Source organism: Podarcis tiliguerta (genome assembly GCF_965153285.1).
Source record: "Podarcis tiliguerta genome assembly, chromosome: 1".
Taxonomy (NCBI): Eukaryota; Metazoa; Chordata; class Lepidosauria; order Squamata; family Lacertidae; genus Podarcis; species Podarcis tiliguerta.
Window position 1 is genome coordinate 125,710,382 of NC_139534.1, and position 18,200 is coordinate 125,728,581.

The 18,200-nt window shown below is 46.6% G+C and overlaps 1 protein-coding gene across 4 annotated transcripts in view; it reads right to left on the minus strand.

Moving 5' to 3' along the window:
* SYT16 (synaptotagmin 16) overlaps positions 1-18,200 on the minus strand; it is a 109,011-nt gene that overhangs the window by 32,906 nt on the left and 57,905 nt on the right. For 3 of the 4 annotated variants that reach the window (XM_083436827.1, XM_083436826.1, XM_083436828.1), the window contains one exon: positions 10,960-11,540. The exons of the other annotated variant lie outside the window; for it this stretch is intronic. In XM_083436827.1, the coding sequence (XP_083292953.1) occupies positions 10,960-11,449 (490 nt within the window). In that variant the 5' untranslated portion in view covers positions 11,450-11,540. The remainder of the gene's footprint in view (positions 1-10,959; positions 11,541-18,200) is intronic. 4 annotated transcript variants of the gene reach the window in all.

Below are 18,200 nucleotides of genomic sequence, written 5' to 3' on the forward strand. Positions count from 1 at the left end.
GACAGAGGACGAGATGGTTGGACAGTGTTCTCGAAGCTACCGGCATGAGTTTGACCAAACTGCGGGAGGCAGTGGAAGACAGAAGTGCCTGATGTGCTCTGGTCCTTGGGGTCACGAAGAGTCGGACACGACTAAACGACTAAACAAATAGTACTCCGTCACACAGATAAACTATGGAATTCACTCTGCAAGAGGCAGCGATGGCTCCCAACTTGAATGGTTTTAAAAGAGGATTAGGCAAGTTATTGGGGGATTAAGCTACCAGTGGCAACCAGCCACGATGCCTATGCTTTCCCTCCATTGTCAACGGCAAGCTCTGGAAACCAGTTTCTGGGAAATAATCAGGGAAAGCACTGAAAGAAAGTGCCTCACCTAAGTGCTTCGCCTAGTTGCCAGTTGAGTTGGGAATTCACGTTTGGGCTCCACTGAGCCATGCTGGCTATCCAAGGAAAATCTCTCCATTTCCCAGGCCTTGTTTTGTCGCGATGTGAATGTTTCAAAGACAACGAAGTTCAGGGAAGGGGTGTCAGATGCTAACCCAGGAATCTTGCAGAACTCCAACTCCCATCAGCCCCAGCCATCATGACCATCATGGGGGCAATGGGAATCGGAGTTGAACAACGTCTGGCAGCTGCCACATTGGTCACCCCAGATTAATCTAAAGCTGTGTTTCCCAAACTAGGGTCTCCAGGTGTTTTCGGACTACAATTCCCATCACCCCTGCTAGGGATGATGGGAGTTGTAGTCCAAAAGCAGCTTTTCCCCCAATTTTGAAAAAAACACTGATCTAGCGGAACACCAAATACCTGATTCAGCAAGGTTCTTTTCTGAAAGTCTCTTTCTACACACACACAGACACATAAAGGTAAAGGTACCCCTGACCATTAGGTCCAGTCATGACCGACTCTGGGGTTGCGGCGCTCATCTCGCTTTATTGGCCAAGGGAGCCGGCGTACAGCTTCTGGGTCATGTGGCCAGCATGACTAAGCTGCTCCCGGCGAACCAAAGCAGCACACGGAAACGCCGTTTACCTTCCCTCTGGAGCGGTACCTATTTATCTACTTGCACTTTGAGGTGCTTTCGAACTGCTAGGTTGGCAGGAGCAGGGACCGAGCAACAGGAGCTCACCCCGTCATGGGGATTCGAACCGCCGACCTTCTGATCAGCAAGCCCTAGGCTCTGTGGCTTAACCCACAGCGCCACCCGCATCCCTACATTCTTCCATAGCTCTGAAGAAAAACAGCACTTGGAAACCCTCTTGAGAAACAGAGGGAGATGAAATACTTTTGTGCTGGATCTCTCTCCCTTCCTCCCACACAGCAGATACATCACGGTAGCCTGGAAACCTACAGCACTTTCGACCGCTTGCACGTTGCTCGGGTTCCAGAACGAAGATTCACAAGCAAGTGGCTTCAGGGGCGGAAGGTACAGGTCTTCGCCGTGACACAGCCTTGCAGAGCCAGTTTGCAACGCAAGGCGATTAAGGCTCCTCTACAAGGCTTTGCGGGACGCGGGTGGCGCTGTGGGTTAAAGCCTCAGTGCCTAGGGCTTGCCGATCGAAAGGTCGGCGGTTCGAATCCCCGCGGCGGGGTGCGCTCCCGCTGTTCGGTCCCAGCGCCTGCCAACTTAGCAGTTCGAAAGCACCCCCGGGTGCAAGTAGATAAATAGGGACCGCTTACTAGCGGGAAGGTAAACGGCGTTTCCGTGTGCGGCTCTGGCTCGCCAGAGCAGCGATGTCACGCTGGCCACATGACCCGGAAGTGTCTTCGGACAGCGCTGGCCCCCGGCCTATAGAGTGAGATGGGCGCACAACCCTAGAGTCTGTCAAGACTGGCCCGTACGGGCAGGGGTACCTTTACCTTTTTACAAGGCTTTGCAACTTCTGAAAAACGAAGGGTTCAGCCACCCGTTGGTTTGTCCCATACCTAGAATGCGTGGGTGTGAGCTGTTCTGCCTTTGCCTTGCCACTTTTTTCCAGAAAACCTGCTCTTTGGCGCTACACAGGGACAAGGATCATTCCGGTGAAAACCAGAAACTCCAACATTTCTCCAATGAAAATAGGGATGTCCTAGTCAGTCGCACCTTGGTTGACGAACACCTTGCTGTTGAAACGCTTTGGCTCCCAAACGCCCCAAACCTGGAACTGATGGTTCCAGTTTTCAAACGTTCTCTTGGAAGCCGAACGTCCAGTGGGGCTTCCGATTGGCTGCAGCCAATCGGAAGCCACTCCTTGGTTTCTGAACATTTTGGAAGTTGAACAGACTTCCAGAATGGATTCTGTTCGACTTCTGAGGTACCACTGTAATAATAATTTTATTATTATTCCAATCTGACTGGGTTGCCCCAGCCACTCTGGGTAGCATCCAACACACCACACACACACACACACACAGACACACACACACACACTAAACAGGACTGCCTTCAGATGTCTTCTAAAGGTTGCATAGTTACTTATCTCCTTAGCTCATGGGTCACATAACTCCATACCCTCCAAGATTTCTCCGATGAAAATAGGGATGACCTGGGGGAAAGCGGGACGTTCCGAGATCAAATCAGAAACTTTCCCTGGAAAATAGGGACACTGGCAAGTCCTGCGACTGTTGTGAAGTCTGGGCCTACCTTAGATGGCTGTTGTAAAGATTACCTCCTAACATATACCGTATTTTCCGCTCTATAAGACGCACCAGACCACAAGACGCACCTAGTTTCAGGAGGAGGAAAACAAGAAAAAAAATATTCTGAATCTCAGAAGCCAGAACAGCAAGAGGGATCGCTGCGCAGTGAAAGCAGCAATCCCTCTTGCTGTTCTGGCTTCTGTGATAGCTGTGCAGCCTGCATTTGCTCCATAAGACGCACACACATTTCCCCTTACTTTTTAGGAGGGGAAAAGTGAGTCTTATAGAGCAAAAAATACGGTATGTGTTGCACACTCTATATTAAACACAAAGAAAGGAATCCATCTGCCATTCATTTCCAGGTTCTTTGGAAATACTTGGCAAGCTTCTCTGGAGAAGTCGTGCTGCAGCCACCTTACTGGCGGCTGCATTCACTGAGCAAAGCAAAGTTCCATCTCTGAACTGGCTGGCACCCATCCAGCTGCTCTCCAATATGCTCATCTCGTGTTTTGCTTTATTCTGTATAAACTACCCATGTGAGACAGTCAAGTGGCCCAACCCAGTCTCCTGCATGGTGAAAATTGGTTCTTCTGCCAATTCTCAGCTATTGTCACATTTGTGATCTCACTATCCCCAAAAAGGCTACTCAGACGCTGGATTAATTAAGGTTATGACTCAAATCAGAGCCAAGTGTCGGAATGAGACATTGCATTGCGTACAATCTTCGCGCTGCAGATTTCTGTTTGGTAAACAACGTATCTCATGGAAATCGGCACATGTTGGCAGCCAAACAGAGAGAGGAATGGGACTGAGTTTTACAAATATAGACTGTCCAGAACCTAAGATGTATCTGAGACATTGGATCATGCCGCATAAATGTGTGCTGACAAACCCAGAGCCAAAATGAAGCATTAACTGCCAAAGAAAACCACTGGATTACAATTCGAGAGGCATCTCTTGTGGACTGAATAAGAACTAAGGTGTGTTGTTGTTTTTAATCAGCACACTTTGTGTCTCCATTGGCTTACCAATGGCTGGATGTCTGTGTTATCGACACCAGACCAACACAGCTACCTCCCTGGAAACTGTAACATGCGAGGCTGCCTAATACGGAGGCAGCTCACTGCTCCATCTAGCTTACCACCCACCCTGCCATGCAGGAATCCCTTGCGGACGACCGCAGTGCCTGGAGATGGACAGGCCATGCATCCACAGCAAGGATCAGAGGAGGAATGGCTGCTGGGAGGAGCACAAAGAAAGACTGTGGTGCATCTGCAGCAGTATAATAATAATAATAATAATAATAATAATAATAATAAATTTTATTTGTATCCCGCTCTCCCCAGCCAAAGCCAGGCTCAGAGCGGCTAACATCATATAAATAAGACAATATGCATAATACAATATGCAAATAAAATAACATTCAACATTCAGTAAAATAATATAAACTGGACAGTAAAATATAACTGGACATCCTTTTTAGAAACCATGTTCAGCAGCAAATATATTTAAGTTGTTTGGTGCATTTATGGTCAGGGTAGCCAGCAGGGTTCCCCCCAGATAATGTGGACTACAACTTCCATTCCTGACCATGGCCAATGGTAAGGGATAATAAGAACACAGAAAAAGAACTTGCAGGATCAGGCCAGTGGCCCATCTTCTCCCTATCTCCTGCCTTCATGGGGCGAGGCAACCAGAACTGTACAGTGGTACCTCGGGTTACAGACACTTCAGGTTACAGACTCTACTAACCCAGAAATAGTACCTCGGGTTAAGAACTTTGCTTCAGGATGAGGCAGAGGCGCAGCGGCAGCAAGAGGCCCCATTAGCTAATGTGGTACCTCAGGTTAAGAACAGTTTCAGCTTAAGAACGGACCTTGAGTTCTTAACCCACGGTACCACTGTACACAGTATTCCAAGCATGGTTGCATCTTTTAACCGAGATTCAGGAAAAAAACCAACGTTTTTCAGCAGAACCTAAATAAAGTCATTGGCTAGCCCCGATTTCAGTCTTGACAGTTGCAAAGGAAGACTTCACTTTCTGCCGTTTTAACTCTGCCAGATTCTCTCTCTCTCTCTCTCTCTCTCTCTCATATGTATCAAGGCCCTTTATGTTCCAAACACAAGAACACAGTGTCAGGCTGAGAGGCCGGAAGCCTTCCGTTTTCATAAACATGAGAGTTAAAAGTACAGAACGCTGGGGGTGGAAGCGTCGATGCTAATCTAAACCATTCAAGGTGAACTGCGTCTCATTCGCCTCTCCTGTATTCCAACGATTATCTCTTCGCTTGCAAATGCCAAATGTTGTCAGCTGTCAACAGAACACTTCTCTTTGTTCGCAGTGTGCAGGTAAACATTTACCTCGCAGCATGCAGGAAGAAAGATCTGCCAGAAAGGACATACTCTCTGGGCAGAACGGCACAACCCAAAGCTGCCTTGATAACTCTCACAACACCCAGCTCATCCTTCTCCACCCTGCTGCCCTCAAAATGGTTTGGAAAAAGACCACAAGGAAGGCCGTGATAGAACTTATCCAACACCTATCAAGTCATAGAATCATAGCACCGGAAGGGGCCAATCTCAACTAGATCCTACATGACAGATGGCCATCCAACCTCTGCTTAAAACCCTCCAAGGAAGGAGATTCCACCACCTTCTAAGGGAGAACGTTCCACTGTCGAACAGCTCCTACCATCAGAAAGTTATTCCTGATGATTAGTTGGAATCTCCTTTCATATCTCCTTTCATTATCTTCTTTATCAGGCTGAACATCCCCAACTCCTTCAACTGTTCCTCATAAGGAACGCTTGGTTTCCAGACCTTTGATCATCTTGGTTGCCCTCCTCTGCACACCTTCCAGCTTGTCCATATCCTTATTAAATTGTGGCACCCACAACTGGACACAGGACTCCAGGTGTGGTCTGAACAAGGCAGAATATAGAGTGGCACTATAAAAAGATCACTGCAGATGGTGACAGCAGCCACAAAATTAAAAGACACCTGCTTCTTGGGAGAAAGGCAATGGCAAACCTAGACAGCATCTTAAAAAGCGGAGACATCACCTTGTCAACAAAGGTTTGTGTAGTTAAAGCTATGGTTTTCCCAGTAGTGATGTATGGAAGTGAGAGCTGGACCATAAAGAAGGCTGGTCACCGAACAATTGATGCTTTTGAATTATGGTGCTGGAGGAGACTCTTAAGAGTCCCATGGACTGCAAGAAGATCAAACCTCTCCATTCTGAAGGAAATCAGCCCTGAGTGCTCACTGAAAGGACAGATCGTGAAGCTGAGGCTCCAATACTTTGGCCACCTCATGAGAAGAGAAGACTCCCTGGTAAAGACCCTGATGTTGGGAAAGATGGAGGGCACAAGGAGAAGGGGACGACAGAGGACAAGATGGCTGGACAGTGTTCTCGAAGCTACCAGCATGAGTTTGACCAAACTGCGGGAGGCAGTGAAAGACAAGAGTGCCTGGTGTGCTCTGGTCCATGGGGGCACGAAGAGTCGGACACGACTAAATGACTAAACAACAACAATGACATCCCTTGATCTGGGCATTAGACTTCTGTAGATGCAGCCTAGAATAGCATTAGCTTTCTTTGCTGCTGCATCACACAGAAGCCCACCAGATGCCTAAGAGAAGCCTGCTAGCAGGACCTGAGTGCAGCAGCACTTTCTCCCCGTTTCTGATTCCCAGCAAACAGTATTCAGAGGCAAATGGCCCCCAAATAGTGGAGGCAGAGAATAGCCATTGCGGCTAGCAGCCATTGAGAGCTTCAACTTCCATGAATTTGTCTGATCTTCTTCTAAAGGCATCCAAGCTGCTGGTCATCGCCATATATTGTGGGAGCGAATTCCAGAGCCTAACTAAGCGTGAGGGCGAAAAAGTGCTTTCTTCTGCCTGTCCTGAATCTTCCAACATTCATCTTCATTGGATGATATCAGGTTCTAGGATGGGGGGGGGAGTTTCTCTTGATCCACTTCCCTGTGCCATGTGCAATTTTATATGCCTCATTTTGATCTCACAGGGCAAAGGCAAAAGCGCTTCCAAACAAGCCCTGAAGTTCTTGTGTCCATGAGTTGCTATTCCTGCATCACAGGGGGTTAGACTAGATATCCACTGGAGGGCCCTTCCGAATCTACAATTCTGTGATACAATTATTACACGTCTTCACTCCATGACCCCATGATTAGATCTACAGAATATATTTAAAGCACACCCAACACACAATTTAAAGCACCCCCCAAAAAGAATCCTGGGAATTATAGCTCTGAGAAGGGGGAAACTACAGTTCCCGGTATTCTTTGGGTTAGAGCACTGCACTTTAAAAGTACTTTGGATGTGCTTTAAATGCATGTCTTCAACCGCTACGATTCCCACCCCCGCCACCCCTAGAATCTTCTTCTTAAGACACTACTTTTCCTGTTGCTTTTACACAGGGGAAGGAAAAACCCCCACCAAGGTAACATATGCACACACAGTAGAGTCTATGTTGGGATAAGAACATAAGGGTTCTTTGCTCTTCCATCATCAGCAACTGCTAAATGAAGAGTGTCTATTTTCTTCCGGTACTTTACTATTAGCAAAAGGGTCCTTCTGTCATCCGCCCGAAGCGCTTCTATGGCAACAAAAAGCATTCAAGTGTCGCTCTTGTTTTGTGCCAATTTATCCTTAAAAGCTTCTATTATATTTTGGGGAGCGGGGAGGAAGATGGTGCATTAAGAATACGTACAGCTAAGAAAGCAACATTTAAAGATTTTTTTTAAAAAAAATGCGGCGGCACAAAAGAACCCCAGAATTTCACCGAGCTGAAAAGGCAGCGAGGCAATTTTTCCAAATTGTTTAGGTGGGGAAAACACACACAGAGAGACAGAGAGATACACACACACATTGAATCTCTCTTCTTTCACAGAATGTCAGGCCGCCCGCCCATCTGCTCGCTTTGTTTTATTTCTAAAATCAAAACAAGATACAACTCCTCGCCACCCCCTCCACCGCCATGATTGCTTCCACTCAGAAATGGAATTGTCAGTGCACGGCCAGCACTATTCTCCCTGAAGATCTTGCGTCAATGAATTGCAAGGAGGACCAGGAGAAGGAAGGGCAGCTTAAGAAAGAAAGAAAAAAAGAGTTTGGATTTGATATACCGCTTTATCACTACCTTATCACTACAGCCAATGTGATGCAGTAGTTAAGAGCGGTGGACTTGTAATCTGGTGAACCGGGTTCACTTCCTCGCTCCTCCACCTGCAGCTGCTGGGTGGCCTTGGGCTAGTCACACTTCTCTGAAGTCTCTCAGCCCCACTCACCTCACAGAGTGTTTGTTGTGGGGAGGAAGGGAAAGGAGGTTGTGAGCCGCTTTGAGACTCCTTAGGGTAGTGATAAAGTGGGATATCAAATCCAAACTCTTCTTCTTCTTAAGGAGTCTCAAAGCGGCTAGCAATCTCCTTTCCCTTCCTCCCCCACAACAAACACTCTGTGAGGTGAGTGAGGCTGAGAGACTTCAGAGAAATGTGACTAGCCCAAGGTCACCCAGCAGCTGCATGTGGAGGAGCGGGGAATCGAACCCGGTTCACCAGATTACGAGTCCACCGCTCTTAACCACTACACCACACTGGCCCTTAATTCCCGGAACAGGACTAGGGATGGAGGGACACACTGAAGTCAGGCCCAGCCCAGAACTCTGAAAGGATGGGACTAAATGTTAATGGTTAAGGCAGGGTTCCCCCAAACTTGGGTCTCTGGGTGTTTTGGGGCTACATCTCCCATCATGCCTGAGCACTGGTCCTGCTAGCTAGGGACAATGGGAACTGTAGTGCAAAAACAGACAGAGATCCAAGTTTGGGAAACTGTGGTTTATATACGTGCAGAGAAGAAGCAGTGGAAAAGCTGTCTGGCACCAAAGACAGAGGAAACCGGCAGAGAAAACAAGGGAGAAAGAACCCTGTGTGCTTCAGGGATGTCAAGAATGTTTCAGAGAGGCACTGCGAAGGGACAGACGTCCGAATTGCCTGGAGAGAATCCATATTCAGTCTCGGAATCCGCGTGCAGAAATGGGACTTTCTGTGGAACGTCAAGGCTTGCTTTCTCTTTGTCCATGTTGTATCTCCAACTGGCATGGGGAAGATACTTAGTTCATGCTTCCAGCAGAAAAGCAAGTACGTCTTGAGAGGCGGCATGAAGGCCTTAGGAGGATTTCGTAGGGCGAACGTGGAGAAGTGTGTGGTTTTCCCACGTGGCGTTTTTGCAGCAAAGAGGCGTCCTGAGAATCTTGGTGCCGTGAAACAAAGTCTGATCTCTAAACTGGCATGTACAGAGCAGGCATTGCTTGTGGACTCACTCATGAAGGCATCAAAATTATTCTGGTATTTCCAAAACAGACTGGAGGGAGGGGGATTTGCAGTGGCAGTTAGGAACTTAATCAGAGCTTGCGTCCGGAAGTTTTTATAACTACCATTCACAGAATCAGAAATCTCCCATGGCTGGAGATGTCTCTGAATTCAGCTCACATGTAAGGGCCATAAAGGTTTGTTAGTGCAACCAGCTGCCCATTCACTACCTAACCTGGTTCAAGGCATTAATTCACAAACCACAAACTTCACACCTTCAGGACTGCCTGATTCCTTATGCTCCAATCCTATTCACAGAGATGTTCTGGGGTACTTTCAAAGGTCCCCAATGCCCCTGAGGCTCAGTTGGCCTTTACCATGTCAAGTGGTGTCCTGTGGAACTCCTTGCCACTAGAGGTACAGAAGGAGTCACCCTCCCTGCCTTCTTTTTGTGATCTTCTGAAAACTCTGTTGTTCAGAATGTGAATATTTCACCAACCCATATTTATGGGTGGTTTTGTTGCTATAATTGTGACATGTTTTTAATGTTATACCCTGATTTGTTTATGGAAGTGTGTTTTATAAATATCTAAATAAACAATAAATAAATGAACCCAGCCTCAAGAAACCAGAAAATATTCATAAATGATCATATATAATAATTTCAACACAAGGGGCAGTTGTATTATAGTTCTGATTAGCTTTTATTTCCCCCCCTCTCTGACAGGCATGCACCCACCGCTAACCAATACAAGGGGTCATGGTGGAAATTTCTCAAAGGCTAAGACATGTGCTGATATAGAGATGCCAGCAAGAATATCTTAAGCCATCCACCTTTCTGCCAATATATTCTAATATAGCTTTGTCATGTCAATTAACATTACGCATAAAGATGCACTTATATGCATTCTAAAGATACGTACTTCGTAGTAAATTAGATTTCTTCTTCTCATAACAAATGTTTCACCTCTGGTCAGAAGGCATGGAATTGGTTCATAATCAAACTAAATTGAGAGTGGGGGCCCCGAATACATTTTTGTGCAATGGCTTGTCACAGGGTTGCTATATTTCAAAAAGTGAAAATTCGGACACAAAAAGATGTTGAGCTTAAATTACGTTCCGTCCAGATGCTGCTAATATCTGGGAAATACCTGCTGTGTCTGAAAATTTCCTAGCTTGTAATAATGCATGACTGCCACTATTTAGAACCAGCATTCCGGATCAACTAACTTCATTGGCTTCAGTGATGCAGAAGGCATCTCTTCCCCAATGCTGTCAGATGCAGGATTAGCACAGGATAAAGTTGGAATCCCTAGGAACCATAATCCGCCGTAAGGTAAAGGTAAAGGGACCCCTGACCATTAGGTCCAGTCGTGACCGACTCTGGGGTTGCGGCGCTCATCTCACTTTATTGGCCCAGGGAGCCGGCGTACAGCTTCCAGGTCATGTGGGCAGCATGACTAAGCCGCTTCTGGCAAACCAGAGCAGCGCACGGAAACGCCGTTTACCTTCCCACCGGAGTGGTACCTATTTATCTACTTGCACTTTGACGTGCTTTCGAACCGCTAGGTTGGCAGGAGCTGGGACCGAGCAACGGGAGCTCACCCCGTCGCGGGGATTCGAACCACCAACCTTCTGATCGGCAAGTCCTAGGCTCTGTGGTTTAACCCACAGCGCCACCCGCGTCCCTATAATCTGCCGTAAGGAGTTGCTAATAACTTTTATCCTCTGCGAAGCATTATCTGCATGTAGGTATGGAGGTGAGTATGGAGATGGAGGGGAAATGGCTGCCTCTGCTTTCATAACTTTTGACATAACCTGCCCCATGTCGCGATGTCATTACACCTTGTATTTCCCTGCCAACCAATGATATAAAGTAGAGGGAGAGAAATGCACTGTGTAAGAACAGGAAGTCATGTGGTAGGAACTGAAAGGGATCACCCTTTGGGGCAGCAACCCCATGTTTTTCTTGGAGAGTGCAAAATAAAGAGGTTAGGAGGACCCCAACTTACCATCACAGTTACGTAGAAGATTCTTACTCTGCTTGGAATGCTCCTCTTCCTCCGGGATGGTTTCCATAAGTTGGTAGCCCTTGTAGCTTGGGTATAGTCCATGGGATGTCAAGGGATCATCATCGAGATACTGATCTGAGAAGGTGGGGCTGCTCTTCTCTCCCTCGTGCCAACGAAGACCCAGGTCTGAAGCACAGGAAGACTCCAGAGAAGTAGGGTCATGAGCAGATGATGAGAAGTCATCAGATTCTCCACTCTCCTGGCTAAAGGTGCTTCCATCATCTGAAGCTTCAGAGTAACGTTCGTAAGACCCATCATCGCTGTCTTCTAAGTCCTCGTCTCCTTCTTCGGCGGGGTGGGGATCCGCTTTGCTTCCCAGGTTGGCGAAGGAAGAAGATATGGAGTCGCCTGCTTCTTGGACAGCCTCGTAGACCCGAGACATCCATGAGGACAAGGGCTGGAAGAAACTCTGGACATCCTGGGCAGACATACTTTTTTGAACACCATAAACAAATAAAGTGATGGGTCACAAACTCCAGCTGTTCATCTCTGCCAGCATGCCAGACTCAGAGGTCTGTGAGCTACAGAATAAGCATTGCAAAAGGTTATCAAAAGATTGCCTGCCCCCCTTTTAACCTCTTTGTTGGACCTACTAAAATTATCCAAGCTGAGAGAAAGAAAGAAAGAAAGAGCACAGAAAAGAGAAAGGAGAAGTGTCCACACACCACAAACCAGAAGGAGAGAATGCTTTCACCCAAATTTGCAACACAACCAGGGATTCACCATAGCGAAAGCACAGGGTGAATGTCGAAAGTTAATTTATAACTAGGTAATGCAAGGGATGGTTCAAACCATGTTTACGGGTTCCCCAAACAACAATAAAGCAGACAATTTTGGGGTGGATGCAAAGGCTTAAATTCCCCCGCTGAACACAGCAGATGGATGGGGATGTAAATCAGACACTCCCCATTCAACAGTTTGTTGATCGGCTGGGGTGTCTGCATGTGCCTATACATGTGTGTATATGTTTGAGAGTGTTCATGTGCAGGATAGCCACACCCATTCCCGGCATGTGGCCAGCAGAGGATTGGCAAAGGGGGAAACAAGACCCTTGCTTCGCTCCTGATGCAATTGGAAGGCCACAGTTTAGCAGAAGCAATAGTTTGCCGCTGCATCCAAACCAATAAACTAGGGTTTGCATTTCCACTGCAAACCATCGTTTTAGATTCTGGTACAGAGGTTGGGTGCAAAGTACAGTTTCCTAGGTTGGTTGTAACAGCAAATTATGGTTTGCATTGATCAGTGAGTGAGTGATTGGCTCTGAGCACCTGAAGGAAGGAGCCTAAGGCTCAATTGCATACAGTGGTACCTCAGGTTAAGTACTTAATTCGTTCTGGAGGTCCGTTCTTAACCTGAAACTGTTCTTAACCTGAAGCACCACTTTAGCTAATGGGGCCTCCTGCTGCCGCCACGCCGCCGGAGCACAATTTCTGTTCTCATCCTGAAGCAAAGTTCTTAACCTGAGGTAATATTTCTGGGTCAGCGGAGTCTGTAACCTGAAGTGTATGTAACCTGAAGCGTATGTAACCTGAGGTACCACTGTAATGCCTTTTCATGCCAGCTGAACCAGTATTTACTACACTTGCTGTCTCTAATCCTCTGCTATGAATTTCCCCATATTTTCAAATAAAACTGTCTTGGAATCCGAAACAAAGTGGCTCGCCACCAAGTAATTGTTTCCCATTAATCATACCCCTGTTTAGGTTTTACTTTCATCCCAACCTTTTTAAGAGCACGTATTTTGCCTTGGAGGAAAAGGAACGGCAACAATTAATTGCATTCGCCATTGTTTCCGATGCATTAAAAAAAAAGGAAGCAAACTCTATATTGTAAAAATCTGACACCCATTGTTCATTAACGGCTAGGGACAGGTTATAAAATGCAAGGTTGCCATACAGAGCAAATGTGCTGGGACGGTACAAAAAGCACAATCGCAGAAGTCTCTGGAATACCTGAGCGCAAAGCAAGACTTCCTGCAAAAGCAATGCAAAAGGGTTGTTCAGCCTGAACTGATAGAAACTCGAACAACCCAGGGAGGGGATCTGTGTGTTAGGCTTGCAGGCTGAATGGAATAGCTCAGTAGAAGAGCATGCAGAAGGCCTTGGTTCAATCCTCAGAGCTCTCTAAGGAAGCAGGGAGAGACCCGGCTCTGGTGAAGGAAGGTGAGGACAGGTGACCTCACCTAGGCCTGAAGTCACCCCCCACCAAAGCAGGCTCAAAGCTTCTCAAAATCATTTTCTCAGCAGCTAAGCATCAGAAACATCCCGCTCTGCTGTAACAAAGGTAGAGAACAGTCCATTGTTTCTCAGGCCTTTCTCATGCCTTCTGGCCTTGCTAAAGAACCACATTGCAACTTGCTTTCTGTCTGGGAACCATGCCAAAGCACAAGAATGAAACAACTGGAACACACTGAAACCCCCTGACCCCCTTTCCTGCCAAGAGTCCACAATAGTCCCAAGACAGCTTTCTGTACATGCTCAGGGGAACACATCATGGGGCAGGACTCCTGAGGGAGGAGAAAGGAGGAGGGATCTGGAATGGGTATATATGTTTGTGCACATGATTGTGAACTCGTGCATGCTTTTGTGGACTATCACACTTGCTCCTTCTACCAGTTCATGGATGGTAGAAATAAAACCTTTTTCTCTGAAACTATTCCTTGAGTGTCTGTTGACTCCCACTTCCCTTTCCCAGGCGCAATATTTTTCCCACCCGAGGGCAAAGCCTCATAAGAGCCATCAAAAATAGAACTTTATAATCACCCAGTCCCAGTGCAACAACAAGGGTTTTTTTGTGTGTGGGGTTTTTTTTAAAGGAGACTAATTGTACGTTCAGCAGACAGTCAGCACATGATAAGCACATACCCTCTGACTTTCCTCAGATGAAAAATAGGGACATTTCTCACTCCCTGCAAATGACCTTCCTTGACACCCCCCCCCCCATTTTTTTTGTCCCTCCCCAGCCTACAGAGCATTTTCTGTCAGAAGAAGCCTGAATGGCCACCACGGCTTCACCAACGGGACACAGCACACAAGCCCTCCACCGTCCCGAGAAAACTACTTAATCCCAATTTTGTTTTAATTTATTTAGGAGGGAGGCAAGATTGGGCACGGATGCACGAAGCATTTAATAATAATAATAATAATTGACACTTTTGAATTCTGGTGCTGGAGGAGACTCTGGAGAGTCCCATGGACTGCAAGAAGATCAAATGCATCCATTCTTAAGGAAATCAGCCCTGAGTGCTCACTGGAAGGACAGATCGTGAAGCTGAGGCTCCAAGACTTTGGCCACCTCATGAGAAGAGAAGACTCACTGGAAAGGACCCTAATGTTGGGAAAGATGGAGGGCATAAGGAGAAGGGGATGACAGAGGACGAGATGGTTGGACAGTGTTCTCGAAGCTACAAACATGAATCTGACCAAACTGCGGGAGGCAGTGGAAGACAGAAGTGCCTGGCGTGCTCTGGTCCATGGGGTCACGAAGAGTCGGACACGACTGAACGACTAAACAACAACAACAACAAATAATAATAATAATAATAATAATAATAATAATAATAATAACAACTCCTTGTCCTTTCTTCCCTCTCAGGGAGGCCCTGGCCTCTGCCTGCCCCTCAAAGCTGGCACGTCTCACGGGGCTGGGCCTCAGTACCGGCAACTTCTCCTCTTCTTTGCCTGCTCTCCATCAGCCATTATAAGCTGCTTTTCCAGCTGCACTGGTGGAGTACAGGGTCAGGTTTAAGGTGCTGGTTTTGACCTTTAAAGCCCTTCACGGCCTAGGACCCTGGTACCAACGGACCGCCTCTCCCGGTATGCCCCGCGGAGGATCTTAAGGTCCATAAATAGCAACACCCTAGAGGTCCTGGGCCCTAAGGAAGTCAGATTAGCCTCAACCAGAGCCAGGGCCTTTTCAGTGATGGCTCCAGCCTGGTGGAACGCTCTGTCTCATGAGACCAGGGCCCTGCAGGATCGGATTTCTTTCCGCAGGGCCTGTAAGACAGAGTTGTTCCACTTGGCCTTTGGCTTGGAATCAACTTGATCCCCTTCCCCTCTTTCCTTTTTCCTTTCTCCTTCTGTGTCTGGGACTTCCTTGGCTTTTTTTCTGGCCCACGTAAGACCAGTCTGGATAGTTGGCCTTGATGAAGATTTGACGTTTTCATCCCCAAAAAAGTTTTTGATTTGAGTTTCTACTGAAATGAGGCTGCATTTTAATGTTCTCTTCTAATCTTGTTTTTAAGTTGTATTTTAATCAATTGTTTTATACCTGGTGTTAGCCGCCCTGAGCCCGGTCTTGGCTGGGGAGGGTGGGGTATAAATAAATTACAGTGGTGCCTCGCAAGATGAAATTAATTCATTCTGCGAGTTTTTTCGACTTGTGAATTTTTTCGTCTTGCGAAGCACCACTGTGTATTGACAGTTTCCCATAGGAATGCATTGGCGGTTTTAAAAAAAGGCGCAAGACGTTTTCGTCTTGCGAAGCAAGCCCATAGGGAAATCCATCTTGCGAAGCAACTCAGAAAACAAAAAACTCTTTCGTCTTGCGAGTTTTTCGTCTTCCAAGGCATTCATCTTGCGAGGTACCACTGTATATTATTATTATTATTATTATTATTATTATTATTATTATTATTATTGGAAGAGGCCAGCAGCAGCGACCATAAAGAGCCAACGGGATACTCCATCAGAAGCAAATCAGAAACTGAGATGGCTTTTGTAATTCCAGGACTCTCCCTGAAAAATAGGGTCCCTGGATGGCATGTCTGAATGAGCTCTTTGGCCTAGAAATTCAGAACCAACTGGATATGGGAGAAGCACCCACGTTTATTTATTTCAGCCTACCTTAACCCGAAGCTTTTGACTACAACTCCCATCAGAAAGCACAACCAACCATTAGGGGGATGAGAGCAGCAGTTCTTCAACATATGGAGGACATTGAGTTGGGGAAACCTAGTTCACGGATCTGCCCCGCTGACAGTGACGGGAGAAGGGGACTAAACCTTTTCCCCAAAGTTGCACAGGGGTGAATCTTTCCCCTGCCTGAACCTCACCTCCTAGCGCTTTGTATAAGCTAAACAAGATATAGCTTAGGGCCCCACTCTCTTGGGGGCCCCAAAAAAATTAAAGGGGGGGGGAAACTGGATGCACATTTCCAAAATATAAGATAAAAAAACCCACAATTATTATTCCATGTTATAGCAAGTTTCGAGAGACTAGATTATGAGTCTTTGTAAATTGTGTTTCTAAAGGAACTTTTGTTATTGCCAAATGCCAATGTGTTTGCGTTATTAAGTTTGTTATGAATAAAAAATCATTTTAAGTTAGAGCTTAATAATTAATTCCCAAATCATATACTTCTTCTTAATTGTATTTCACTATTAATATACTTCTTCTTAATTGTATTTCAGTTGAACAATTACTTTATAAAATACATATTTTGTTATGTGCAAATTGCTTTAGATACCTATTAGGTCCATAAATTACCATATAGCATATATTCAACACAAAAAACAGCAACAATTTGTTGTTGACAAAAGACAGCTGGACATATAAAGGGCCCCATTATCTTCAGTAGCTTAGGACCTCATTAAACCTAAATCAGGCCCTGTTGTCACTGTGGCCCATTTGCCCCCTAAAGTAAAGGTAAAGGGACCCCTGACCATTAGGTCCAGTCGTGGCCGACTCTGGGGTTGCGGCGCTCATCTCGCTTTATTGGCTGAGGGAGCCAGAGTACAGCTTCCGAGTCATGTGGCCAGCATGACTAAGCCGCTTCTGGCGAACCAGAGCAGCGCACGGAAACACCATTTACCTTCCCACCGGAGTGGTACCTATTTATCTACTTGCACTTTTAGGTGCTTTTGAACTGCTGGGTTGGCAGGAGCAGGGACTGAGCAACGGGAGCTCATCCTGTCACGGGAATTCGAGCCGCCGACCGTCTGATCGGCAAGCCCTAGGCTCAGTGGTTTAACCCACAGCCCCACCCACGTCCCTATTTTCCCCCTAATCTGGTTCAAATACCAGAAGTGAGTTTGATTGGGAGGAAACTGGGAGGGGCTGGAGTCGAGGATGCAAAGCAGGGAAGATTTCGCTCCCCTAAACTGCACACCCTTTCGTTACCAAAGTCGCCCCCACTTTCCTTTCGTTATGTGAAAGCAGCAGAGGCAGATGAACAAATGGGAGCGCCCCATCACATCCTAAATGTGGTCCCCAGACTTGATATGTGGTTTCAGAAGAGGTGTCAAATTTCCTTCAAGATAGAGCATGCATGAGCACAAAGGGTGTTTGGGTCAAATTCCTCTTCCTCTTGGTACATCTATTACAAACAAACAAGATGAACTTTAACAGGGAGAAATGTAAAGTATTGCACTTGGGCAAAAAAAATGAGAGGCACAAATACAAGATGGGTGACACCTGGCTTGAGAGCAGTACATGTGAAAAGGATCTAGGAGTCTTGGTTGACCACAAACTTGACATGAGCCAACAGTGTGACGCGGCAGCTAAAAAAGCCAATGCAATTCTGGGCTGCATCAATAGGAGTATAGCATCTAGATCAAGGGAAGTAATTGTGCCACTGTATTCTGCTCTGGTCAGACCTCACCTGGAGTACTGTGTCCAGTTCTGGGCACCACAGTTCAAGAAGGACACTGACAAACTGGAACGTGTCCAGAGGAGGGCAACCAAAATGGTCAAAGGCCTGGAAACGATGCCTTATGAGGAACGGCTAAGGGAGCTGGGCATGTTTAGCCTGGAGAAGAGGAGGTTAAGGGGTGATATGATAGCCATGTTCAAATATATAAAAGGATGTCACATAGAGGAGGGAGAAAGGTTGTTTTCTGCTGCTCCAGAGAAGCGGACACGGAGCAATGGATCCAAACTACAAGAAAGAAGATTCCACCTAAACATTAGGAAGAACTTCCTGACAGTAAGAGCTGTTCGACAGTGGAATTTGCTGCCAAGGAGTGTGGTGGAGTCTCCTTCTTTGGAGGTCTTTAAGCAGAGGCTTGACAACCATATGTCAGGAGTGCTCTGATGGTGTTTCCTGCTTGGCAGGGGGTTGGACTCGATGGCCCTTGTGGTCTCTTCGAACTCTATGATTCCATGATTCTATGATTCTAACCCCCATCCCAAGACAACAGAGCGAACAGGTAAATGTTCTGAATAGCTTTGACATCACCTTGC